The 26,507-nt window shown below is 40.7% G+C and overlaps 1 protein-coding gene across 1 annotated transcript in view; it reads right to left on the reverse strand.

The window, feature by feature from the left end:
- Positions 1-26,507, reverse strand: part of LOC104471502 (excitatory amino acid transporter 5-like) — a 53,198-nt gene that overhangs the window by 3,823 nt on the left and 22,868 nt on the right. Inside the window, exons 4-9 of the mRNA XM_010086860.1 lie at positions 20,375-20,417; positions 19,432-19,651; positions 15,996-16,095; positions 14,190-14,423; positions 5,950-6,144; positions 2,649-2,783 (exon numbers count right to left, since the gene is read on the reverse strand). Coding sequence (XP_010085162.1) covers positions 2,649-2,783; positions 5,950-6,144; positions 14,190-14,423; positions 15,996-16,095; positions 19,432-19,651; positions 20,375-20,417 — 927 coding nt within the window. The remainder of the gene's footprint in view (positions 1-2,648; positions 2,784-5,949; positions 6,145-14,189; positions 14,424-15,995; positions 16,096-19,431; positions 19,652-20,374; positions 20,418-26,507) is intronic.

The following is a 26,507-nucleotide window of genomic DNA, read 5'->3' on the forward strand; positions in this document are numbered from 1 at the left end:
GATTTTGGGTTTTGCCTTGAGGAAAATTCCCAAAAGAATATGTTAAGCAGGAAAAAATACTGTTACAGAACATATTGATAGATGTTCCTGTTACACATAGACACTTTCTTTTTCCTTGGTTGATCATCAGATTTTCATTCTTGGAAAGATATGCTGGGTTGTTAATTTTGTATTGTGCAAAGAGTCAGTTGTGGTAGAGAAGAAGCTGTATGAGCAGAGCTCAAGAGTTTGCACTCCATTTTGGGTTCTGATGAGCATCTCCTCTGAAGACAGGATTTTTCTGAGGTAACAGTGCACCACACTGAAATTCTTAAGAAAACTGATTGCCTGGCACATTGTCTGACCAGCTCTATTCCATGTTTCCGTGTGTACGGAGTAGTCTGTGCTACCCATGAGTAGAACCACGCCGCATACCACTGACATTTCTCGACTAAAAGGCCAACCTGCTGCTAGTGGCATTTATTTCAGTGCAAACGTGTGAGGCAGGTATTACAGCGGTATTTTAGCTTTGTTTAATATTATTAAAGATGCAAAACTTTTACCTTGTGTTTAATAAATCAGCTGAGAAACATTTTGGTTTTGTTCTTTATGTCTCTAGGCACTAGCTAAGGGTATGAAGTTCACATACATGTTATGGCTACCTAAACGAGTTGTAATACCTGCAGTGCATTGTAATGGGTATTTCATTCTTGTGAGATCATCTAACCAGACTTCTTTAAGCATTCTTCATACTCCAGTACTTCCAAAACTAACACTGAAAATATTCATCATGTCAACCATGATGACACTTTGCATCTGCAGGCTCTTGAAACCACCAAGTGCTGAAATACAGAAATATACTTTTTGTATGAAAGGTCATCTGCAAAAGATAGAAAATTGGGTCTGTTCCTTGCTCACTTTTAATACCATCTGGAACTATAGCCTGAAAAAGTTTTTTGTCTGTTGTTTTGAAAAGCTTTGTAAGACAAAAAGAAGCATAATTCCCATATATGCTGGAAGACTTACTGGAAAAACAATGAAATGTTGATGTTGCAAGAGCTGGGCGAAAACTAAGCAATATAGAGGGAAAAGGCTTTTGTAATACAGCTTAAAATATTTTTATTTTGTTGGACTTCAGTAACTATTGCACTTCAGTGACTAGCATTAGAAAGGTTGCTTTATTATAAATCTGAACTGCCATTCCCAAGTTCAGGTGCCCACAGCAGATATTATTTATCCTTCACAGAAGAATTTTCCTGATATTCCTAAAATAAAATATGTCTTAAAATATGCATACAACACAACAGTGTCTCCTAATATTAATAATAATAATAATATTCTGTTACACTGAACAGGAAAGTAAATAATCTATTCTCACAATTCTTCATACAAAAAATCAGTGGCTTAAATTTGAATAAAATAGTATATATAACAGAATGAAATTGTAACACATTTTTACCCAGAACCTTGATGTAATGAAACTCTGTATTGAAACTGTATTAATTGAGATACATTTTATATAGATTAAATAAGAAATAAATTGCACTGTTTCCTTGTGGATGCATATGCTAGTTATGTAGTTAATTGAAATGCTGATGAGCTGGGACCAGTATTTTACGATTCATCTTCCTAGACTATTCAAAATTGTTTGATTGATTTATGGACATTTACATAAAAGTTAAGAGTTCAAATAAACCACTCCTTAGGAATTTTTAAAGTGGCTCTTCTCAAGGGCGACACGAATCTCTTTTATTCTGAGTAAGTTAAGTTTTAGCCTCTGCCTCTGCTGTTAAATCCTCAGTGATTAGGGGTGCAGCAAATTAACCTCTCTACAGAATGGCTGTGCTCACAAAACATGGCTCTGTGCAGGGGGCCACAAATTGCTGCTGCCTGTTTAGCACTGAAATCAGAAAGAGCAGAATTGCATCAAGACTCGTGATAAAAGGAAGACATTATTAGTCCTAACGCAGGGCATTGCAATATTACCTTCAGGCTGACTGTGGTACCTGCCTGCTTTAGCACTGGCTCAGCCCTCTTTGCAGAGTGCTTCACTACACTGAGGTGATGTCCTTGAAGTCTCAGTGAGCTGACGTTTCCTAGGAATGTCAGCCCCTTGTCCTTGTCCAAGGCAAGGTGCCAGAGTTGCACCTGATGGACATTTGTCTAGCCTGACTTTAAAACTTCTCATGAAGGTCATCCTCCAACCCAGGTAGGTGCAGCCACTTCCATTGCCTGACTACCCTTCCAGATAAAAATAATTCTTAAGTTTTCCTGTGATCTGACATAAAGTAGTTACTTTGGTCTACTTCATCCTCCCTCCTTGTGAATGTGAAAAACAATTGATCACTGACCTCTTCAGGACAATCTTATCTGTATCAGAAACTGCTGTGGTGACCTCTTTCAGCCTGCTCTGGCTTTAGGCTAAATGAACTCCACTTCTTCAGCCTTTCCACGTAGCTCGTATCGTCCAGGTCTCATATAGACTCTCATTTATTTATGTCTTGTTTCAATATAACACCCTCTTTAGCCGAGTATTTAATCTGAGGCCACATTAGCACCATTTCAAGCAAAATAATTCCTTCCCCTGCCTTTTATGTGTATTTGTATTACCATTTGCCTTTTTAGCTATGTTGCCACACTGGAAACTTCAAAAGCTTAATGTTACTTACAGTGCCCAGTCGACAGCAATAATCAATGTGATGTCGTCTGTTGGGAGCCCGACTGAGGTCAGGACAATGACCATCGTCACCAGGCCAGCTTGTGGGATACCTGCAGCACCTATGCTGGCGGCTGTGGCTGTGATACTTTAACAGAGAAAGAAAGGAATAAGCTTTACCAGTGCTAGGTTGCTCTGCAAGAAACTGCACCATGTTTCTACAGGAGCTTTACTAAACCATAATCCTTCTTACACTTCACTGCAGAGAAGTGCCAGTGTTTTGTGGACAGAAGCCAGGTCAGAGAGCAAGAACAGGCCAAACTGTCTGCCCAGTGCTAAATTCTCACCCTCTACCTTTGCAGCCTTGGCACTGGTGGGGCAGTTCTTTTACCTCTTCATATCACAGGTACAGAGAAAGGGGGGCAGCCAGGCTGTGGGCTTCTCTGAGTTATGTCAGTTCTCATCGTTCATGGCACCATGCGGCGCTGTGTGCCAGGAATCTGCCAGCACTCCATCGCTGCTTCTCCCTTGGCAGCACAGCTCCCAGCAGACATCTCCGAGTCGTCATCGGCAGCTCCTGTGCCAGGCAAATCCGTGGCTGGCTGCTGCTAGAGCCCTAAATGTCGATCCGTCACAAAGAGACTAGGCCAAGGGTAAAAAGGCTGGGCCAAGGGTGAAGTCCTTGCATAGCACATGGCTTTGCATACTTGGATCTAAATATGAAGCAAGTGTGAATGTGACTGTACCTCTTCAGTTTCTGGAAAGTATTTTTACTTGACCTTCACACCATTTTTTCAGCCAGGCAAGCAGAAATGAATGGGAGACCAGGGCAAGAGTGGACCTGGCAGGCCTCACATTTTTTTTCGTAATGCTATTTTTAGGGAAGGGATTTCACTCCTTTTTCCAGGAGCAAAAGTGACTGGATACATTCATTTCTGCCCATCTGGCCACTTCCAAGATGTAGGCCATCCAGCAGAAAGACAAAAAATGAATGTTGACAATTGTAAAAGGATGACATAAAGCATATACACTGATAATCCGCTGCATTCATCAATCCAGAATTTCAGAGCTTTTGGCAAGCGGTTAAGTCTCATCAACCTCCTATGATGGAAAATGAAGGTAACAGTATTCACCCATATGGAAACCAAGACACAAAGATATCCAGTACCTTGCTCACAGCTGTACAATGTACAAATAGAACAGCATCAGTATTTATAACTAGACCCCTTTCCTGCAATAAAAAGATATATTTGCATCTGGGTGTGACGGGGAATGAGAGAGATTTAAAACTATATTTTGAAAGAGTTAGTTTGTATAGCATCCTAATAGCATTGTAATAGGTGGAGTATAAATAGAAAGGAAGGGACAGAAGCTCAGATGCTGAGTAAGACATAAATATAACAAACATTAAAAGGTTCTCCAGTTAGTGCTATAAACTGGATAGCTGATTAGATTTGCTTCTGTCTCCTAAAACAGTTCAGGCCACAAAGTCTCATGACTTAATTGGGAGCAAAAATAGGAATGTTTAATTAAGATTGTAGAGGCAAGCTCATCTGCTACACCATTGAATTTTTACCTTCATGTAGATGTTTCTTCCTATAATATGCACAACTGACAGGAATAGGATCTTAACTCTCTTTTTCTGCTACATCTAAGATGCATAATCACACTGACATAAACTAGCAACCTGGATTTTACAGATTATGAGCAAAGTAGATTTATAATTTTTCAAAAATTTTTCCCCTCTGGCAAAATCATCCTGGCTCTCAGGAATATTTGAATTTCAAGTCTCCAGATCCTAAAGGATCAAGATCTGAGGCAGGTTTAGCCTGTTAGAGTTTGGCTTCAGATATTCAAGGTATTGAATCTTCTGTGATTTCCTATTTACCCCCTTCTTTTGTAAGTCAGTCTTTTTATTTCTTTTCCTTTCTTGGATTTTTCTGATCCTCATTTGTATTTTCCTTCTACTGTCTTTACTTCTTTCTGGTCCTTATGTACTAGCACTTAATATAGGGAGGGAAAATAAAGAGATAAAATATGGTTCTGCTAAAAGAAAGATAGAACTTGCCTTCCCTCCATTTACTATCACTGTCCTTCATTTTTCAAATCACTGTTCTCTGCTTCAAGGTGTAATGTCTGCCCATGCTCTGGTCCATATTTTGGGACCATATTCTAAAACCATCTCCAGATTCAAAATCACCAAAGACTAAATTTTAACACATGGTTATTCCAATAATTTTCAGAGAAAGAGAGCGAGCCTGAAACAAGAGCTCATATGGGCACAATTTATTTCTTCTGCTTCTAGTCTAACCAGATCTTGTCAGAAGGCCATTAGCAAACTTCAGCTGTCATCAGGGGTTAGTTTCAGGACTCTCCTCCTCTTGTCATGAAGGTTTTCAAGCCCAGCAGAAGCCAGGCAAGGCCCAGCAGTGTAAATGGGCAGTGATGAGGTCACTGGGTGGGTAGGTAAGCAGATCTCAAATATGTTGCACAAGGCTCTGACTATGAGGAATGTTTTTCTAATCATTTGTTCCCTGCTGGAAACCTGCAGGTTTCAGTCCCTGAGGCATTCTTTGGCAGCCGCTGGAGTAATTCTGGCAGTAATTGTTCAGCCAGATCTTCTAGTCTTTTGGATCCATTACAGACCTTTCAAGGACGAAGTATGCAGCTATAGCACTCTCTACCCACTGAGAGCATGGCTGTTTATGAAGTTTTCTGCTTTAACAAGCAGCAGAGAAGACATTTGAAAAATATCTGAATCATATGACATCTTCATGAATGCCTGCCCTGATAGTAGCATCTGTCCTCCTTCCCTGTTCCCCTGCTCCTCCAGGGTTTGAGCTTCCTAACACAGACTATTCCCTGTTATCTGATACAGGACTTTTTGCATTTGTGTTTTGTGTTTTGTGTTTTTTTTTAACCTCTTCCTCCCATGTAAAGATGGAAATCAGAGTTAAAGTTGAAAACCATTCTGACGTTTAAAATAGTGTTTTAAACACTAATAATAATAGTAAAATGCTCCATTCCTAGTAAACGATCAGTGGGTTGCCTAGAAGTAAAAATTAGACAGTTATCCTCAAATAGAAACACATTTCCTGGTGTCCACATGCTTCTTTTGAACAGTAGCAGCACAATTTCTGTTTTTACAGTCCCTGACTTCTGCGTTACTTAGAGATAACCATCCCATGAGGAATGGATTCTTTGATCATAGCGAAGTTGAATTTCATTCTGAACATTGCTACATACAAGTATCATATCAGTGTCAGACTCAACAAGACAAGCAAACTGCAACACGTGGACTATGAGGTTTATACCTTATAGTGATAATCTGCCCAAAGTCCAGCTCGTAGTTGTTTACTTGCGCAATGAAGATGGCAGCCACCGCCTCATAGAGCGCTGTCCCGTCCATGTTGATGGTGGCTCCCACAGGCAGCACAAACCTCGCAATCCTCCTGTCCACGTGGTTATTCTCCAACAAGCACTTGAAAGTGATAGGCAGCGTGGCTGAACTGCAAAACAGCAGAGAGAAGCATACACTGAATTATTTTTATTTCTAGGGAATAGAATGAATTGTAGCAAACCTTCTCCGGGGAAGGTAAATTTTACACTAACCACACGAGCACTGCTTCTCATTCTTTGGTATGCAGGTGTCAACTCACTTGCCCTGTGACTCACTCCTTTTCTTGAGGAGGATAAAGACAGTTACATGTGTAAATGCTAGAGCTAGTGCAAACTTTGCTTCCTACAAATTAAAAATGTCATTCTTTCTTTCACTCTTTCTTCAGAAAAGGGATAGAAATTCTGCAGAGGCATTATTGTCCACTCAAATGTAAGCGAGAGGAAACACCCTGTGCAGCTTCTTAGTAAAATCTCTGAAAACTATTGGGCACTCATGATTTCTAAAAAAGTTGCCTTCCAAGCCTTCTGAAGGAGAAACCCATTTTTAAACAAAAAGAGTAACCATAAAGCAAGGAAAAGTATAAAGCAAGAAAAACTTTTAACTCACTGTAAGGAAATGCTACATAGATGCCCTTAGGGATTGTTCCAGTTCTCACTGCATATTGACAGTAATTAGATGACCAATTTAGGCAATTAATCATAATGGTAGTGAGGCTTACGAGAGATTGGAATGCTGCTTCGGTTAAACTCCAAAACATCCCAGGGGGCAACAGCTCTGACCAAGAAACTGCTCCTTCTCTTGCCACAGAATGCACTAATGCAGTAATGTTCTACCTCATGCGGGAGCAATTTCTTGTTTCTGCAAGGGGTTAGGCAAAGATCCTATCCACAGCATGCCCAAAAATAAAAGCTGCAGACCAAGCTCCTGTATTCAGGAATATACAATTCCATTTCCTCTCTGGGACAGACCTGCCCACATCCCTTGTGTGATCATATAACAATCACATAATTGCAGGTCATATAATAATGTGTACATATGCAAATGCGATATATATATATGTGTGTGGAATGGTATGGAATGGAGGGGAATGGTATGACTTTGACAGATATTCATTTTAAAGTAAGCTTGATCCTTTCCAGACTTTAACCCTTGATTCCATATTTTCTAATTTACAAAATCTGATTTTTATTTTCATTAAACTGAGATAATTAATTAGATATTATCTGGTCATAAATATCCTTGTTTTCAATAAGATGCATGCATTTGTAAATACCAACACACCTAAACATATTTATCTTTATATTTATTAGCCTTTTCATAACATTCTGCATTTTACCATATAGTGTCACATTCACTAATATGTAATGAGTAATTAAACTGCATTCAGGTGACTGAGGGGGTAATTTTATGGCACGTCAGTTTTTACAGAAAATAAGGAATACCACTGGAGAAAATATACAAATGGTAAAATATTTTCCTTGTTATGATACTAATTTTAATATACTGCTCAGTATCTTAGACTATTTAAATAGATGCTAAATAGCAAACTCCTTCACAATTATTCCAAAGTTACCTCTTTAAAGAGATAAGTAATTACAGGGGAAATACTGGTCTCATGATACTAAGGTCTTTCATGTCCTGTTCTCTTGTGATCTACATGCCGCACATCATGAAATATAGGTGTCTTTCCACTAGTTTGGGCACTTCAAATTGCTCAGTCGCTGTGTGTTGTGAGCCTCACATCAGCAACGTGGCCTGATATCTAAATCTTATAATGACCATTATCTGTTCTTAATGGAAGATAACACATTTAATCTACAAATTCCTTCTCAATCGTTACACATGACCTAGAAAATCAAAGAGAGATTCTGAGAGCTCTGAAATCATAACCTGAAGTTTTCAGGAATGCATTAGCAAAATCCTTCCATGAGTAGGAATTGTCATTTTGTATTTGTGCAAGCTGTTGTTTGAGGAAAAGAACAGTGTTTGGAAAGGAAAAGTAGCTTCCTGCAATAGAAATGTAAAAGGAACAAGACAAGTCCATGCTTTCATTACGATATCTCTGTTTTCTGTAACTTTATGAAGTTTGACTGGTGAATGATTTACGACAGACTGGCAGTCACAGCCACAAAAATCTGGACAAAACTAATTCTCCAAGTATGCAAATAAACTGAAAGGTCAAGGAAGCAATAGAAATCTGATTACCTCTGGGAACTGGGGTATGTTCAACTTTTTCATTCTGGCAGCCCTAATATTTAATCAATATTTACTTTGAAAAACAAACACAGCAAAGCATAACCCCCCAAACTACACATTAGACTAATTTCTCTCCTGGGCATGCCTACTATTTTTCACACATTCATGTGTGAATGACTGCAGTTCTCTATGTGTTGTTTACAATAAAATGTTTCTAAAATAAAAGGCTGAGGCTGGGGCTCACAGATAATGTAGAACTGAAACCCCTGGTGTAGCTGTAACTAGGAGCAGACCCCCACAGTAACACTTCTAGATGTTCTTAACTATCGGCATGACGGGGAAGCAATAACTAAACTTACTATTCATCAGCTCCATTCCCTGCAGCTACTTCATCTGTGGAGGGTTATGTGTTTTTAAAGACAGTCTTTCGTGAATACAGGTGACAAAAGTTATGTGGAGTATCCTAGGAGAGGTTGTCTTGTTCAATGCTGGTTCATTTTCACTCATAATGTGTAATCGGGCATATATAAAAAATATGTCTTACCTAAGGCTTTGGCTCTTGGTGACTTACAAGTATTAAGGAAAAAAAATGTTCCTACTGTCATTTTGGAGTTATATTAATATATAACTTCAGTGGCTGAAGAAAAAACATTCTCAAATAAATACTTTAATTTGTCTTTCCAGTTAAATTAGGCGAAGTTTGTTTTCTTGAAAGCTGCTTTGTTTGGTGATAAACAGTGGAGCAGTAACATGAAAGCCTGACATGTAGCATTTATTAGGAGGAAAAAATATTCTAAAGCACTGATGTTAATCCGTTAAGTCTTTTCAAAACTGTCCTAAAGCTTTCAGCTAAGATTCTCTCAGCACTAACTCTAACAATTAAAAATACATTTTTAGAGTCTTATCTCAATTTTGGGATAAAATGCTGCAGCTGCAGAGACTGAGCATAAGCTAATGCTGGATCAGGCCAAGCTCTTACTAGTGTGAGCCACAAAGACAGCTAGTCACCGTGGAAGAACAGCTGTTCAGCCTGCTCTGTTTATCTTATAATTCAAATGCATTTTGATATTTGCTCCAAAAAATCAACAAACTGATCTCATCTCCCTTTTGCTAAATCTGCCTTTAATTTACACTGTGCAATAGCCAAGATCTTAATGTTTCATAAGCAGAAAAACCCTTGAAAAACTCAGGTTTTATCGTTTGTCTTCAGGGAAGATGAAAATTGCTTCTTTTGATGGGATGTACCACTGAGAAGATGCTGCTTTAATTTGTTAATGATATGGAAAGATGACCTAGAAAAATAAAATTCCATCATGCCACTGGAATGAGGAAAGCTAAAATCAAGAGGAATTTTGCCTGTAGGCCAAATCCTGCTTTCCCAATACAGTGAGAGGTGACAAGATCAGGGGTGATGTTGGGGGAAGAAAGCAGCAAGTCAGGAATCGACAGCTGTGTGGCCTGAACACCACGGGGCAGGGCAAGGTGGGCAACGGCAGCACGTGCTGTGCACACCTTACTGGTGTAGTGAAGAGGAGCTGTGCACATCGCTGTGGGGGCCTGCTGCCAAAGCCAGCCCATATTGGGGCCAAGGGTTTGGCTTCAGGGGCTGGCTGGACAGGTGACTGGAGCAGGGACTTGCTGCTAGTAATAGGGATCGGGTTCATTGTGTCCTAAATGATGCAACAAAGGAATAAGAAATCCTCTCTGCCCCTGCCTCGCCAGTAATGTCTGTGCAAACTAAAATGTGACTGGTATTTCTGGAGAAATATAAGGGGATTGAGAATGGGGTGTAAAGCCTTTCACTAAAGGGAAATGAGTTGAAATAATGTTCAGATTCAATAAAATCATGGCCATGAGATGGCTGTTTAGTGGCTTTCAGGTTCCCTTGTGTTACAATCTTGGGTGTTGTACATGGTATTGTTTTTGATTCTTGCAGTTTGACTTTTAGCTTAAAAAGAAAGCTTTCCACAGGTGCAGACTAGCTGGAACGAATATCAGGACAGCGATCTGTGGTTTTCTTTCTATCTTTAGATGTAGACATGGGCTGACATAGAAACATCTGCAAGAAACACAGCAGTATGCTCAAAACCAACTCTTTGTTCTCCTCTAAGATGATCTGAAAATCCAATACCCACATTATGAGTGTTATATAATGCCCCTGTGGCAAGTATTATTTAACCAAATACAGATGTGTTGACTGTCAGGAGAAGCAGCTCTCCTGTCCAGCCCCAATTATTTGTGCATGTTCTTTTGGCAAAAGCTCAGTTATGTGCAGTATTCATTCCTTTCAGTGCAATGAAGGTGAAAAGTTCAGCTGTCTCTAGACAAGGCACTGATATTTGAGCAGAAAAGCATTAAAAACTACGTTGGGCCTGTGTCGGATTTACAAAATATACACACTGATTAGAAGGGGCAAACAGAGATAAAGCCATCAAACATGGCCAAGCCCCAAATCCAGAAGTTCAGAGCCTTTCCCCAGGATTCACCTTAACTTTGGTGGTACATTAGCTTCTGACAATAAAGCCACTAAATCCCTTCTGGTAGCAAGTCCTGCAGGTGATTCCTGACAGGCTGAGCTGCCAGCTGGTGCTAGAGCTCTGTTCCCAAACTACACCTTCTCTGGGCCTGGAAATATGGAATAATTCCTTGCACAGTGTAAGGGGAGGGAGTGCTGTCTCAAAGTACTTGATATCCCCAAGAGAGGGGCTCTCTCCTGGGAGTCGGACGCCAGGAGACTCTAAGTCAGTGCAGGTTTAAGGGAAAGCTGAATTCCCTGTGTAGTCCCCACTGCCATTAGGTGCTTTTACATCAGCCTGGGGTAAGGAAACGGGGCTGGAGAAAACCTCAAGTAAAGATTGGTTTACCTCAAAGAGACTCAGCAGAGACAGACACCTCTCTCTCACCAGTTCTGTAGGTTGAGACTTTTTTGCTTTATAGCTGTGCCTGATGCCTGCCTAGCTCTCCTTACCACCCTGGCTTTTGGGGCTCTTTCCCAGGAGCCCAACTCTCCCCATGAGGGGCTGAGTTCCTAGATGAACCATAGGCATTCTCCATGGCTGAAAGTTGCCTGTAAGTTAAGCTTTGCAATGACAATCACTGTACTATTGTAGGTCTTTTAAAAAAGCTATCATCTCACATTTGCTAGAGATGTGCGTGTTCTTTCCTTATGCTTCTACAAGAACTGGAAAAAAAAAAAGATCTAAAAATTCTCAAACCAACCATTGTTGGATTTTCTCCAAGTAGTAATATAACTTAGGCACTCGCGTAAAACACGGGAATCAAAACCCCTGCATACCTTTGTAGATCTGGTTGTGTATTTTGGTTACTACATATCATGTCTGACTCTGTTTTATTACTATGATTGATGATATTGGCGTTGGAACATTTCTAACCTTGAAATATACAAGCAACCTGGACCTGAAAATATTATGAACTGCAAAGAGTGCACTTTGTGATTGTAAAGTGGCTTGATACTCTCAGAGCTAGAGACAGAGTAAGGAGATGAGATCCAATGAAGAAACAAGCACAAGTCCTGCAAGTTTCCAGACCAGTAAAGGACTTGTAAATTGGTTATAAAATCAAAATGCAATGCAGATGCAAAACAGGGAAAATGAAGAAAAGTAATCTGTTTTTGAAAAAGGTGGAAAAAAATTGTATTTTTTCTAGAAAAAGAGAATTAATGAAATTGCACAGATGAAAAAACCTGTGTTGTCAGCGTCAGAGTTCTTCAGAAACAGAATTCTTAGAGGAGCAGGGCAGATAGTCAAGTGTGTCAAATGTGAACCTGACGAGCCTTTCCCAACACAAACATCTTTGAGTGCAAAATTAGCATCTTACTTGAATCTGGGGAAGTGACAACATCTCAAGCTACCAAATTTTTATGTTCTAATAAAAAAATTATCTTAATTATTTAAGCCTAATTAGAGTTTAAAACACCACCCACCACATCGTTTTTTCTTGACTTTGTATTTTACAGTAAGTTGCTCTTTATAGGTCATTTTGGAGCAAAACTTATATATGAAAATACCTTGTAAAATGAAACATAGCAGAAAGCCAATACCTTCCAACTGTACTGAAATAATCCCTCCTCTCCTTTCTTTTAATTCTTATACATTCCTTCTGCTCTGCTTACTCCTGCCCTAACCACTGTACCTGTATCCATAGAGAAACAGCCATCTGCATTTGACCTTCCTGCCCCAAATTACCCTGCTGGGTCTTGCTGGAACTATAATGAGGCCAATGGGCTGGGGAGAAGAATTTTAGATTCTTTTCCCAAGTCTGGCACAGGTTTAGGACAACTTAAGTTTTCTCTTTTTCATTGTCCAGGGAAGTTACATTGTTACTTCTCCATGTATTTATTTACTTAGATAATTCACAAAGGAGTTCCAGATTTCTGCAAAACTCACATCGTTATTTATCCGTGATGATGCCCTACGGAAAGCCAAATGCACTGATTACATAACGTCCCTTATTAGACTGTTAAAAGAAGTTATTTAAATCAATATTTGTTTGACTGTTTTCCCAGAACTTTTGATCTATATGTCATTCCTGCCCTTTCCTTTCATAATCCCACCAATTACAAATGCACTTTATTTCTAAGTGGGTCACTCTGTTGTAGGAGAGGTTATGTGAATTCTTCCTCAAGGAACTTGGGAAATTATGGAGAAAAGTAAGATCAGAGGCACTGAAAAGGATATACTAGTCATAACAGCTCGACTTATTATATAAATTATTATAAGACAGAGGAAAGAATCATTATTTAAGTATAACTAGATGAAGTACTCAGTCATTATTATTAATTAGAATAAATATTTTGGGGTTAATAAAGCCTTCTAATTTTTCATTATGGTTTTTTATAAATAGATGTGATTTTGTACTAATTACTAATCTGAAGTCTAAATTAGGTAGATGGAGGTAGGTGTTTGTCAGTAGCTGTCATAATTTCAAAATCTGTATAAGAATACAGTATTTTCCAGTCTCTCTGTAAAATAACAATAATAACAACTTTAAAAATCCAAAAGCAAAAATGAGACAAAAGAAAGGTATCTTTTCCTTTCTTTAGCCCTCTTCCTTTACAGCTGACAGTAGAAACAATAAATATGTAAGATGTGCTAAAGAGACCTATTTACTTGGCATCTGCTGCTTGTACTGTGGTTTTTATTGCTGCATAAAAAGTGGTAGGTTTAGCTGCTCTTGTTACTTCAGAGTAAAAAACCTCCAGCCACATGAAACTGTGTTTTCATTATATTGGCTACAGGGAAATGTTATTTTAGTTGTTCTTGTCTCCACTCCATGCAAGTCAATTCCAGCCCTTTCAAGCACTTCTCATGCGCCAGTTTATCCATGTTGGGAGTCATTCTCATAACCAGTTCACAAGCTGTTTCCCATTTCCACTGTACCTTTGTTCAGCTATGGTTAAAACTCATTGTACATCCTCCCTAAAAAGGATGCAAAATATATTATTCCTTGAGCAGAACAGCTAAATACTTTCCCAGTGCTGGACAATAGCTTGCAACCACAGCCTTTTACTTAATGTACCAAGAGACAAAGACTAAGATGAGTAGAAAGGGTAAAACGTTTCCATATGACTGAACGAGGATGTTCTCGACTAATACAACAAATGAAGTCTGGACAAACTGTGTCCCCCTTATATATACTAACTTTGTAGAAGCACAATGTTTGTTTTTATGGAAAAATAGCCTTATTTCCTTTCTGGTCCTTTAAGAAAAACCATTTTTGTCCATTATTTTTAAACTGGGGGAAAACAATGTGACAAACGTTATTGTCAAGTGGCTCCCACACATAACTTCCAAATGTTGAGAGACACATCTTTTACAAATATACCAGTGAATTTGACACAGGCCATTGTTTAGATACACATATATCTGCTCCAGGACAGCCACTGTAATAAGGATCTAGCAGGTATTTTGTTGCATCTGTCTAGAAACTATATAATACCTGGAGGATGTGGCCAGAGCAATGAGCAAGGCTTGAAGAATCCCTCTGATGAAGACAATGGGATTCTTCTTGGTGATGAAGAAGTACATCATTGGCAGAATGAACAGCCCATGCACCACCAGGCCGCAAACCACCGTAATGGCATAGAAACCCAGCTTCTTCCCAATGGCTGAAGGGTCATCCATTTCTAAGATTTTACCAGCAATTAGGAACACAATTCCAAATGGAAAATACCTGAGCAAAAAGAAAGACAGACATTATTAGGAGATAGCTGACTTCCATCAAACAGTATGAACTTGGAAACCCTTCCCGTAGCAGCGCAGTAACAGCAGCCTGTCCATAAGCAGCACATCCAGGTTCTGTTGCTTTATCAGACTAAGCCCCTCTCTCTCACACTTGAGGAGTGTGCCCAAAGCACTGGGCTAAACAATCTTTTCTGTGGGGTAGTCCTCAGCATAGCTGAAGTTATGGTGCTGGTCAGGAAGGACTTAAGATGTTTTGGTTTGGAAGGGAGCTCTGACATTTTAGCTTAAGGCAAGTCATTCAGTGGGGAGAGGGGGAGTGAATCCTAAACTCTGCTCACGTGTTTGTGCTCGTGTAACTGTTCTGGATTTTAGTTGGAAGCTGTTAAGTAAATGTTTGTGTTGCCTTTGGAAGACATAGGGGAAACATCAACATGCATTAGACATGCTCTTGGACTGTCTGGAAGTTTGATTTGGGGCAGATAGATATGCAGAAGAATATTTAGTTTCTGAAGCCCCTCTGGACTGGATGTGGGATAGGTGCTTTATCAAAACTGCTGTGTTTCTGTGCGTGGCTAGACACAAAGCCATGGGTGCTGAAAGAGATTAAGATTAAATATATATATATCTGGGGGCATCCAGCCATCTTACACCTGCAGCTGTGACACTTCCAGAGACTTGCCACTTTCCCCTCATCCTTCCAGAAATTACTACCCCCTTGGACCCACCTAATTAAGTGATCATTCTCTGACCCAGCCCAGGCAGACTGGAACAGGTAGCTGGCAACAAAGTCCGAGTGCTGGTAGTGGAATTCCCCCAGTGTTGGGTTGAGCCACATTGGGGGACCTTCTGAAGGGTGGGGAAGATGCTAAACTGTCAGTTTCTGTTGTTGGCAGTCACCTACTGTTCCTCTGATCTTTGGGGCACGTGGGTTGCCAGGTCTGGCTGGTTTTCAGTATAATTTAGGATTGCTCTGAAGGCTCTTCCTAAGTGAAGGTTTATTGATGGCTATTTTGCTGCCTGGAGACATCCTGAGTGCCAAGCGCTCTGGGCATCTCATGTCCACTGTGCTGCTCAGTGCAGAGATGGCAGCAACCACACTCATGACAGAGCACAAGAGCCCCGCCCTCTCCTGAGCCAGCTGAAGCCAGGCTGGTATTTCTAGTAGAGCAGTGCTGTAACGGATGGAAATACCAGCTTAAGCATCTCATCGTGCTTCTCTCTCATGTGGGCTGGATGTGTTACAATCCCTTTTGGCATGCCCAAGGATTGGCAGTGCCCCAGCGCATACAGCACACACCCACCCAGCTATACCACATCTTGTTATTTGGGAGTTATATACAGAGTGCCTGTATGACAGAGTAATATACAGAGTGCCAAATGACAGTACAAGCCAGGGACAGGATGTGTGTGTATGTATCTTCTGCCGAGGACCCGCAAAACTAAGGATCATTCACCCTGACTTATTTCCCTGGAAAGAAGTTTATGACATTTCTCTGCATCCTCTTCTGTTGAAATTTTCTTACTCTTTCAAAAAAATACGGATTTTCTTACTAAAACTTACCAAACAGCAACTGCCACTATCTTCATGACAGATTCATTTAAACACTGGCAAAAGCTGACCAAAGGAACTCCACTGTTCCCCATTCTTCCCAACATTATACCTGCAAACAAAGGCATTCAGGTTCAATTTCTCAGGTGCCTTCACGCAAATCCCCAGTGCTTTCACCCCCTGCTGCAATTCACAGTGAACTAAGTGGGAGGTGACTGGATGAATATAGATCTTTGTGCTGTATAAACAGACACAGTATGTGAAAATCCCACCTTGCACAAACACGAGAGCTTGGGGGAGCCAGGGCACAGCCTCACACTTTGGCTCTGTTTAGGGCTCTCTCCCCTGGCTGGGTGGTTTTTTCATTTGCAGTTCACTGAAAACTTCCCTGTGGAGGTACTTCTGTGCTGTAGATTTGCCCTCTCTGGTAGCAAGCCTGTTTCCTTGACTATCTTTCATAGAGCCCTAAGAAGGATTTACTGGCTCTGAGGGATTAATGGAAGACAAGCTGAAAAACATTTTTCTAATGAAGGAAGCTACCTCTGCCTGCAGTCTGCCTTACTGCTGTGCACTGTGTAGAACTGGTCGGCATCCACGAGACACTCCTGGGGCAAAGCCAGTATTGAGGTTTGTCCTGGTAGCAGGGAGTTAACATGGGGGGTCTCCATCCTATTTTTAGTAGATATCTGTCTACATAATAACAACCAACCCTCATAAGCAGTCAGGCTTTGCAAACTTGGGAGAGATAAGGAAACGCAAGTTCATGTGAAGAAAAGCCAAACTGCTATACAGACTAACCAGCAAAGAAGAAAGCAAAGAAAACTCATTTATGTGCACCCAGTGCTCAGAAAGGAAAGGAATACAGTTCTGGGATGTGTCATCTAACCATATATTCTCCAGATGGTGTTAGTTTTCAATAATGCATATAAATAGACATAAATTTCCTATACTGTTCACTTTCTGCCCAGAAAGGATTATAAGTGATTGAGTTAATTGCTTTAGGAAGTACTTCAAAAACTAGCTGCACCAAGTGAGATTGCCTTTGAAGGGAGTTTCATGGGGAAGCAGGGGGCTACGAGTGCACTGCCACTGGCTCTGGATATGCAGTGTCCTCGCTTTAAGCAGGAGCCTGGCCTTTGTCCCTTGGAGTCCACATCTGCACTCGTGAGCCACGTCTCAGGCAGCACTGCTTCCAGGGCAATCCCCTCCTGGGGCAGGGAGGGAGGCTTTCAGCTGTCTTATCCAGGGATTTCACAATCACAGTTCATTCAAGATGTGAGTTTGTAAGCCTGTTAATATTAATCTAAGCTAAGTCAGAAAACAACACTCATTACGCATGTTGCTCATGTTTGGTAATAGGACATTAATGTAGTTCATTCAGTTTCTTCAGGAAAAGAGAGTTAGCTCAAGTCTAAATTCTTGTCCCTTTGTGCTATTCTTATGCTGTTCAAAGACCTTAAAGAAGCTGTAATACGAACTCATACCCACCCTAATGCTGTTTCTCTATGACAAAGTGGTGTAAAAAGACCTTTCTGCAAATAAGACTCAGCCAAAGTGAGCAAAGCTGTTACAAAGCACCAAGGCTTGTATACCTTTTTTGCAATAAATAAAAACTTTGGAAGGATGCTCTTCTTTCCTAGAGATTCAAGCCACATGTCTTCAGTTTCATTGATTCCATTTTTTTGGGGGGTGCATAAAGCTGAAGCCAGTGATAAATGCTTGTCTGCATCTTTTGTTCAAAAGGACCGTCTGAAATAGTCACTGGCAGATGACAAGTTTTGAGGGTTTAGTGTCTCAGGCTTGTTCCCAGCAAATACAGTTGCAGCTGCCCCAGCAGCTGGGTCTGTGCTGTATATGGCAGTACGGGCTATACATTTTCTGTACGTCAGCCAGAAAGAAACCAGCTCTCAGCTTCCATCTCTTGAGCCCCACTCCACCAAGACTTAGGGGCATGGTAAAAATAATACATTCAGTTCTGGGAAGTCAACGAATGTTCTTCTGTGCTCAGAAATACAAAATTGCCCTTAATCCTAATAAGTACATTCATTCATACCCGATACTTTTTGGCTGGAATAGTGTTTGCTGTGACATTGTACTTTCGGAATTGACTATAAAATACTAGAAACTGAGGCACAGTCCATTTCCAGCAGTGTTGCATGTGGAATCCCACCCTCTGGAGGAACGAAAAAAGAGAGACAAATCTGCTAATTCTAGACTTGATTTTTGACTCCTTGTGCTCGTATGAATCATAATATCATAAATACATTCAAAGATGAATATGGAACTACCTCTGCTGACCAGATTAATTTCCAAGAATAAATCTAGATAAGGAAAAGTTGATCAGCATTTCCTTGTAATAAACATTGGAACTTGATTAGGGCATGTTTGTCTCCATTCTCTCTTCCAAATCCACAAACGTAATATAACACAGGTTGCTCCTCCAGCAAGTGAAACTGAACAAATTAGCCAGGAAGAAGCTCTTAAGAGTCCACTGTGATAAGCTGCTAGATGGTATATAACTATCAGCATTGCAAGATGGCAAAAATAAAAACAAGAAGTTTCAATCAAAGAGAAGATGCACAGATTTAAAACTGATAATATACCTTTGTAGCTCACTTATTCGAGATATCAGTGAGGCTCATTATCTGAATTGTGTTCTTACATAGATAAGTGACAGCTATTTTCTGCACTAATAATGCAGTAAAATGTGACTAAGAATGGGCAAGAACAACAGACGGGGCAGATTCCAGGGCTAAAGTAATTTTCTGCCTGGTGAGGGGAACTTTAGCCAAGGAGTTGGTCTGGGAGCAGGTTTTTCTTGGACTGCCAGCTGCAGGGGTGAAATGTGAGAGTGGGGGATGTCTCAGCCTGATGCCCCCTGAACCAAGGGCAGTGTGGGAAGCTCTTTGTTCCTGTAACACAACACCTGGAGCTCTGGGCATTAGAAGTGTACTAGCTTCTCGAGCTTTGGAAAGAAAGTCTGCTATTGGCTTGCTTATTTCAGAATTTCTTGAAACTTTCTCTGGGATTTCTGCTACTGGATAGAGAGTGAAACAGAATATTGGCAGAGGGGCCATGGGTCTGACCTGGTATAGTAATTCCTACCTCCTCTGAGCACACTGTATTAGTGTTTCTCACTGTCAGGAAAAAATAGTTCATAAATAAAAGCTCAAAATAATCCAGGAAAATATTGAACAATGAAAAAATGTAAGTGCATACACAGAAAACAATTGCACGGAACAAAAGTAATGAAGGATTCCGAAGATTTATCTTCAAAAGGTTGGAAGAACAGTTCTGTACTAGGCTTGCCTTTGTCCCCACAAATGTTAGATAGAAGTAGATAGAAGCAGTTAAAAAAGGTTAATAAGAAGCCAAACAACCCAACCACTATCTTTTTCTCTTAAACAGATACTTGGATTATTACAAAGCAAACATGTCTGAAACCTACCCATTGTGGCAGAGAATATCACGATCCCTAACACATTCATGCCGTCACTAGTGCCTGGTTCTGACTTGTAAATCACTTCAGGAGGGGGAGTGATATCCAAGGCAAAATTCTGGATATTGGATCCGTTCTCATCCTGGACTCCATATATTATAATGCGACGAGTGGTGCTTTCAGATGATGCTTTGTTAGCTTTGATGATGGGAATACTCTTGGTGCGATACTGAAAGAAAACAAAGTATTTTTTATTATAATATCCCAAAAGGAATTAATAGTTTAATGAGACCTCCTGAGCACTCTCTTAAAGGAGGTTGCATGTTAAAGGGACAAGCAAGAAAACAATGACAGCTTCTGTCCCTATGCTGCTAAAATCTGTAAAAACAGTTGAATTTTTAGAAAAGCATGACAAAATCAGTTTCCTATAACCAGACCCTTGTGCAGCAAACACACCTTCTCCTGACAGAGCTTCTTTCCTGTAAGACATATTAGGGAATGACTCCCTAGAGGTTCTGAGTGTCCTTCTCCTTGTCTCACCAGAGGTAAGGTTCCCACGAAATACTCCTCCAGGTGAAAGAAATATAGCCATGCCTCTTACTCACTAAGAACTTTTAGAAGAGATTTTCTGGCAGAATTCCAATCTGAGTAATTAGATTCTTCCTAAGTACATGCTTTTGTTGCTTTAATTGCACATGGTGTTCTGCTCTTCCTTTGTGCAGTGTTACTGTGTACTCTTAAAGAGAATCCAGCTACTACATGCAGTCCTATGGTAAGAGTAACCATGCTCTATGCATACCGGCATAAATTGTTCTGCTTCCCCACAGCAAGGTCCTCAAAGATCTGGCCCCAGGTGGAGGTGGAGCTGACAGCTCTGTTTCATAAGGATACATGTTTTATACGATGCTGGCTCAACTCTTTCATCAGTGGTAAAAGGAATATAGCCACTTACCTGCTTGAATGTGGCCTCAACAAGATTGGCTGGAAACATGTTCCTAAAAATGAACAAATGAAAGAATAATTTCTATGGAACTGAAAACAACTTCTGTTTACTGTGTCTTGGGTCTCCCATGATAAATCAGTTATTTACCCTCCTGGAGACCAAGGGCTGGATGGGTGCAAAAGACTGCCACTCTCTTCCACTCATGCCATACAAGCTGTACCTGACTGAGCAAGGCTCAACAGAGAGACAGGTCCTTAGAATTAAAGTTTTGTGACTTGCTTCTGAATACCTAGAGTGAAACCCAGGAGCTCTCACTTCAGTTCTGCCACAGTCTCCATGTTGTAACTGGAACAACATAATTGCTATCATTCCCTTCCCCATCTGCTAACTAGGGAGAATATTCCTTTATTCTATATTTTGTCTTCCCTACTTCAGTAACGAGCTGCTCAAGACAGAGTCAGTGTTCAGGGATGTATTCCTGAGACCCCCGAGTGCTGTAATCTACTTTGGTACTTCTAAATACTCCTGGGAGATAATTCATAAACTGTAGTACCTCCTGATACACTTTTGTCACTAAAATGACCAGTGATGTAGAATTTGCAGTGGTTTGGTCAAGAAAAGTTTGCTTTTCAAAAGGAGAATCTCATTCTTGATTAAAAGTACTGAGATTAGAACTGTACAGTCTCTGCTAATTTTATTTTAATATGGTTCTGACGCTTCAGAACAAGAGTCTGAAGTGAGGCCAACAACTTTGTCTTTGTTCACATCTGAGCTACAGAGGAAGACAACGACCTTATGGTGTGAGACCAATAGATTTTTAATTCCAAAAGGGACTCTTGTTGTCGTATTTTCTGTCTTTCTCTGTGTCTCAGTCCATAACATTTCACCCAATAATATCTGGAGCTAATTTATAACTTCAATTTGAGATAGATTACTACTTTCCAGAAAGACATTCAGTCCTCATTTGAAATGGAGAGCACACCCTCTACAGGCTTCAAAGAGGAATCATAGTATAATTGGCAAAAAAAAGCTAAAAAGTCATATATTTTTTGCAGCATTTGGAAATCAAGATTTGTGTGATGATTCTAACAAGATCATTTTCAGAACTGACTTATTTTCAGCCCAAAGTTCTGAACCTATGGGCAGAAGACAGTGACAGCCGGTGACTCAATTATATACTTTCACATACATAAATTTATGCAAGCAAAAACTCCTGAATTCTCTAATCAAAAGACTTTTTATTTGAAGTCCAGCTCAAGCTCCAAGACAGGACAAAACCTAAGTATATGTGAAAAGCCCATTCTTATTACAAAGAGAATTGCTATATTTATCTCCACAGTTAAATGCTGCTGAACGGAGACATCTTCCAGACCTGCTTTTCTCTTTGCAGCAGCAGCATCTGCCTGCTCCTAATGGAGTCAAAGTAAGAACATGATGTGTGACATTGTCTTAGAAAAAAACAATTTTATTGCAATTTTAATTGATCATAATGTGACGTTATGGTCACACTTAAAATTACGAGATAGAATCTGTTTCAGTAGCATCAGGCACAGAAAGCAGTTGCTACAAAGCAATAATTAATTATCCTTTTCAGGGTAAAGCAGAGCGAGAAGAATTTGGATTAAAGGGTAGTAGTACTGTCTAATGATTGAAACACAAGACTGAAAATGAGGGGGCTTTGCTGGCCTGCAGTATGAGAGCAGAGAAGCCACATAACAGCATCATATGGCATTTTGGTAAAGCTGTTGCTTTAGGGCAAATCAGCGTTACACAGGCACGTTACTATTGGGCAAGACACAAGGCTGATGCGCGATCAAGGAAGAGTAAGTCTTCTTCAGCTGTCCTGGCCGTTCCTTGTCTCGGTGCGGATAAGACAGTTTAGTTTACCTTCCCCTTGCAGCCTGGTCTGCTACCTGGCCTTCCTCCGGGATAACAGTGTCCGCTAGCTGTGCTGCACACCGCAACATCTTCCATTTTACCAGTCCTGCTTAAGAGCCCTGGGTACAATGATGGCTGTGCGCTACAGGGATGTGCTATCGGAAGACAGCAGCTTTGGCCACAGAAGGAAATTGTCACAAGTTAGGAGGTTTAGTTAAATCAGTCAGTCCCTTTGTCCACACTTTCATTTAATTGGAGTGATTTAGCTTAAGGCACTTCAGACACCGTGTAACAGTGTGGTTAGCAATGACCAGCACTCGCTACACCGTTGTAAGCAGTGCTGTATGAGTGTCAACAGAGCTTTCGCCCTGGTAACAACAGCACAAAGCACTGCGTTGTCTCTGCAAATCATCCATAAAGCTGATGATTCTCTGCTTCAAATGTCGAATCTGTGGCCAAAGCAAGACACAGACAGCAGCCAGCTGTGCATTGCTTTCCTATCAGATGCAGACACAACCTTCTGCCTGAGCCCTGGGGCTTGGCTGACACGGGGGACTAACTGGAGAACAGCTGGATGGAGCTGGACCCGGGAAGATGGAGAGGATGTTTATAGCAGAGGGAAACACTGGAGAGAAAAGATGGTTACTGCCTTATTATGTTTCATGAGGGAATTCTGCTTCCAGATTGTTAAAAGTTTCATTAATATTACATTATCTTTGGTTTATGATTTGAGATTGTCATGGTTTGACCCAGCTAGCAGCAGCAAACACCCTCCCGCTCCTGGGGACAGAGGAGAGAATTAAAGGGGTGAATGGAAAAGAGAGTTGTGGCTTGAGATAAGAACAATTTAATAACTGAACTATAATAAAATTGAAAATAATAATAACAGCAATATATATACAAATATTTATTAAATGAGTGATACACAGCGCAGCTGCTCACCACCCAGTGACCAAGGCTCAGCCCATTCCCAGGTAACGATCCTGGAGCAGGGGAAGTCCCAAACCCACAATCCCAGAAAAGAGAAGAGCCCGAGAGTCAGAGAGAGAGTGAGAGCCAGCCAAGAGTGAGTGAAAGCACAAGAGAGAGAGAGAACGAACTTCTGGATAGATCGCATGACGTGCATGATATGGAATATACCATTGTCCAGTTTGGGTCTCAATCCTAAACCTAAGGTTGCATCCTAGGCTGGAAATTGGGGCGGTGCTCTCTCCCAGCTTCTCCTGCAGCCAGTGGCACAGCAGAGAAGCTGAAAAGCCCTTGACTGTCCTGGCAGCAGCTCTAACCATTAGTATATGATCAGCCTTCTCCTCAGCACAAATCCCAAACACAGCCTCACACTAGCTACTTTGAAGAAAGTTAACTCTGTCCCAGCTGAAACCAGGACAGAGATGACCAGAAGAAAGGTGCTACAGGAGTGCACAGTGTTAGTGTGATGACTGTGCTCTGGCCTGCTGTGGGAATGTAAAATGTTCTGAAAGCATAGATCCACACTGAGGTTTCCTGCACAGCTCTGAATATGAATGTCATGCATGAGCTGTAGCTTTACAAGGAAATATGAGTTTAATTGCTGACGATTTCCACTTTCTCCCTTAGTTTTATAGTCCTAATTAGTATAATTAAGAACAAATTACGACTGCTTGAGAAAGGCAATATCATATGGTTAGTGGCTAGATTAAATGTTAGACAAATTTGTGGAGGATTAAAGCATTTTGTTTCTTTATCATTCTTTATCCTGCAGGAATTACAACTACCCACTTAATACTGAATGCTGGAATTCTCCCAATATATTTTAATATATTATGCACCGTGATCCAGTCCTTGAGACTAGCCTTCCCGAAGTTACACAATTTATCTAGTGAAAGGCTGACCTGAATATGTTTGCCAGAGCTTCGGCTTAGTTTTGATTTTAAGCTGTTTACTTGGATTGAAAAAATCCAGTATTAGCCAAAATTTAGTTTTGTTAATTAAAAACATTCAAGAGAGCAATTGATGGATGGGAACACTAGTGAACTAAAAACAAATAATGAGAAGAACATATCAAACTGCCACCTAGAGCAGGGAGATGACTGGGAGTGTTTGTTGGTTCAGTCAGGCCTCTTCAGAAACACTTGAGAAATCATAGAATGATAGAATTCTTCCTTTAGGTGTACATTTTGCTGCATGTTGATATTTCCAGACATGAGCTGGATGCGTGGCAGGGATCTCCTGGGAATTCCACTGGCAGTGGTGGATTTGACTTTGTGCCATGGAACTGGGATGAGGAAGGCTGGGGGATCCTCACAAGCTGCAAGCCAGCCTGGCTTCCTCGGGGTCTCTGTCCCACCAAACCTGAGCCCTGGAGAATGATCGCTGGGGTGGGAGCTTCAGACTAGCCCAAAATCCAGACACTTGCATGTGCCCAAACGTATGACAAAATTGATGGCAGGGTGCTGCAGCCTCACAGAATCTCGTTATGCTGCCCACTTATCTTCCAGGCATCCAGCCTGCAATTGTCCCCTGCAGATCTCTACTGGCTTTACTGCAATTCTGGGCAAGATAAAGATCTACTTACTTACATCTGGTATCGGGATCATAAAGTGAGGCTGTCTCTCTACTCAGAACAAACAATGTGTTTATCACTAACATATACTGAATTAAAAACCCTGTCTGTACTTATGAAGTAATAATTCAAGCTGAGCTACTCATTGCTGTCACCACCTATAGAATGCTGTTGTGTTTATTCAATTAAGAGAGCTAAGCAGATAAAATACTTCTAAATTTCCAAGATTACTTTCAGATTGCCTAAAAGATACAGGACACAAAACAATAGTGCGGGAAATTTAAAGTGATCTGGGATTCATTTCTCTAGTACAAGCAACATTGTCTCTAACCTCAGTGGCACAATTCAGCATTCCTTGCAAAAATAATTTCACATAATAATAGGGAATTAAATATAGTGAATAACAGTGAGTGAGGCTGCTGTGGAACATAGATAAATTTAGGTCTTAGACAACGATATGATTGTAAAGCAGAAATGGAGACATATGGTTTCTGGTTACATAAAAAATTAAGAGCTAAATACTGTCTGCCCTGAGGAAAAACATTTCCCAGAGCATCTTCTGCTTCAGGAATTCTGCCAGACAGAGCGGGAGTGTTCAACACAGTCTAAAAGAAGACTGATGTGCAAGAAACTTCAATATCAGCCCAGCGAACCTTCTGTGATCTATTGAGCCCAAGCAGGCACCTGGCCTGCATTTGCTGTGACAGCAGCATGTCCGCCCAAGTGACCTACTAAACATCTTCTGCGACTCCATCCTGCTGTGATGCACAGGTTGCTTTGTTCTGCTTGCAAATTTTGGAGCCCTTCCCTAATTCTGTATTGGATAAGAGGATTCAGAAATAAGGATGTATTGAGTTAGAAATGTATACATATGACTCAGGCAGCATGTGTTCTGCAATTTGGTAGCCATGGAATTTGAAGAAAATCCTGAAGACTTGTATATAGACAGCACCTGGCCTAAGGAGCAGCTCTAGGGTGCAGCTTCCCATTATACCTAGGACTGCTTAGCACCTTACCACTGCCAAAAGTGGAAGGTCCTCTTTCCTTCTCTGTTGTCTCCCAGCAATTAACCTACCAATTAACACTTCTCTCGTTTTTTTCTCCCTGAACTAGAGTAGTGATACAAATATCAGCACTGTTAAACTGTTTTACTGCTCATGCCATGAGCCAAATTGTCCACAGAACATGAGCCTACAGCTACTGGGACAGCCAGTTTGATGGCTGCTGGATAACTTCTATTAGAAATAATAGGCCAAATTCTGGTTGCAGTTATACTGATGAATATCTGAAATATCATTCTGAGTCCTGACTACAACCTCTGTTAATGCAAAGCATTCAGCTTTTATAGATCTTTTTAATAAGAAATTAGGCCAGCTGCTCTAGCGCAAGAGCAGCCACAGGTATGGCAGATGTCATTTCCTCGACTCAGAACACCCGTTCCCTCTGGGGCACTCTGTGCTCTGCAGCAGCAATCTGGTTTTGCTCTCAGACTTTGATGTTATCAGCACCTAATCCCTGCCACACCAGACAGTCTTTGCCTGCAGTCTCCCACGCTGTGGAATTAAAGCCACCAGACTGGGGTTTTGCTACATATGTGTCCTTACAGTATTTTATTGGCCTATATTTGCACTGGGCATAAAACAGCTTTGGGCAGTGCTGTCAAAGTTGAACTAGCATAGCTGAGCTTGCAAGAACATTGTTTTAAGACTGGGTATTTGACAG

Source organism: Pterocles gutturalis, unplaced genomic scaffold (genome assembly GCF_000699245.1).
Source record: "Pterocles gutturalis isolate BGI_N339 unplaced genomic scaffold, ASM69924v1 scaffold27376, whole genome shotgun sequence".
NCBI lineage: Eukaryota > Metazoa > Chordata > Aves > Pterocliformes > Pteroclidae > Pterocles > Pterocles gutturalis.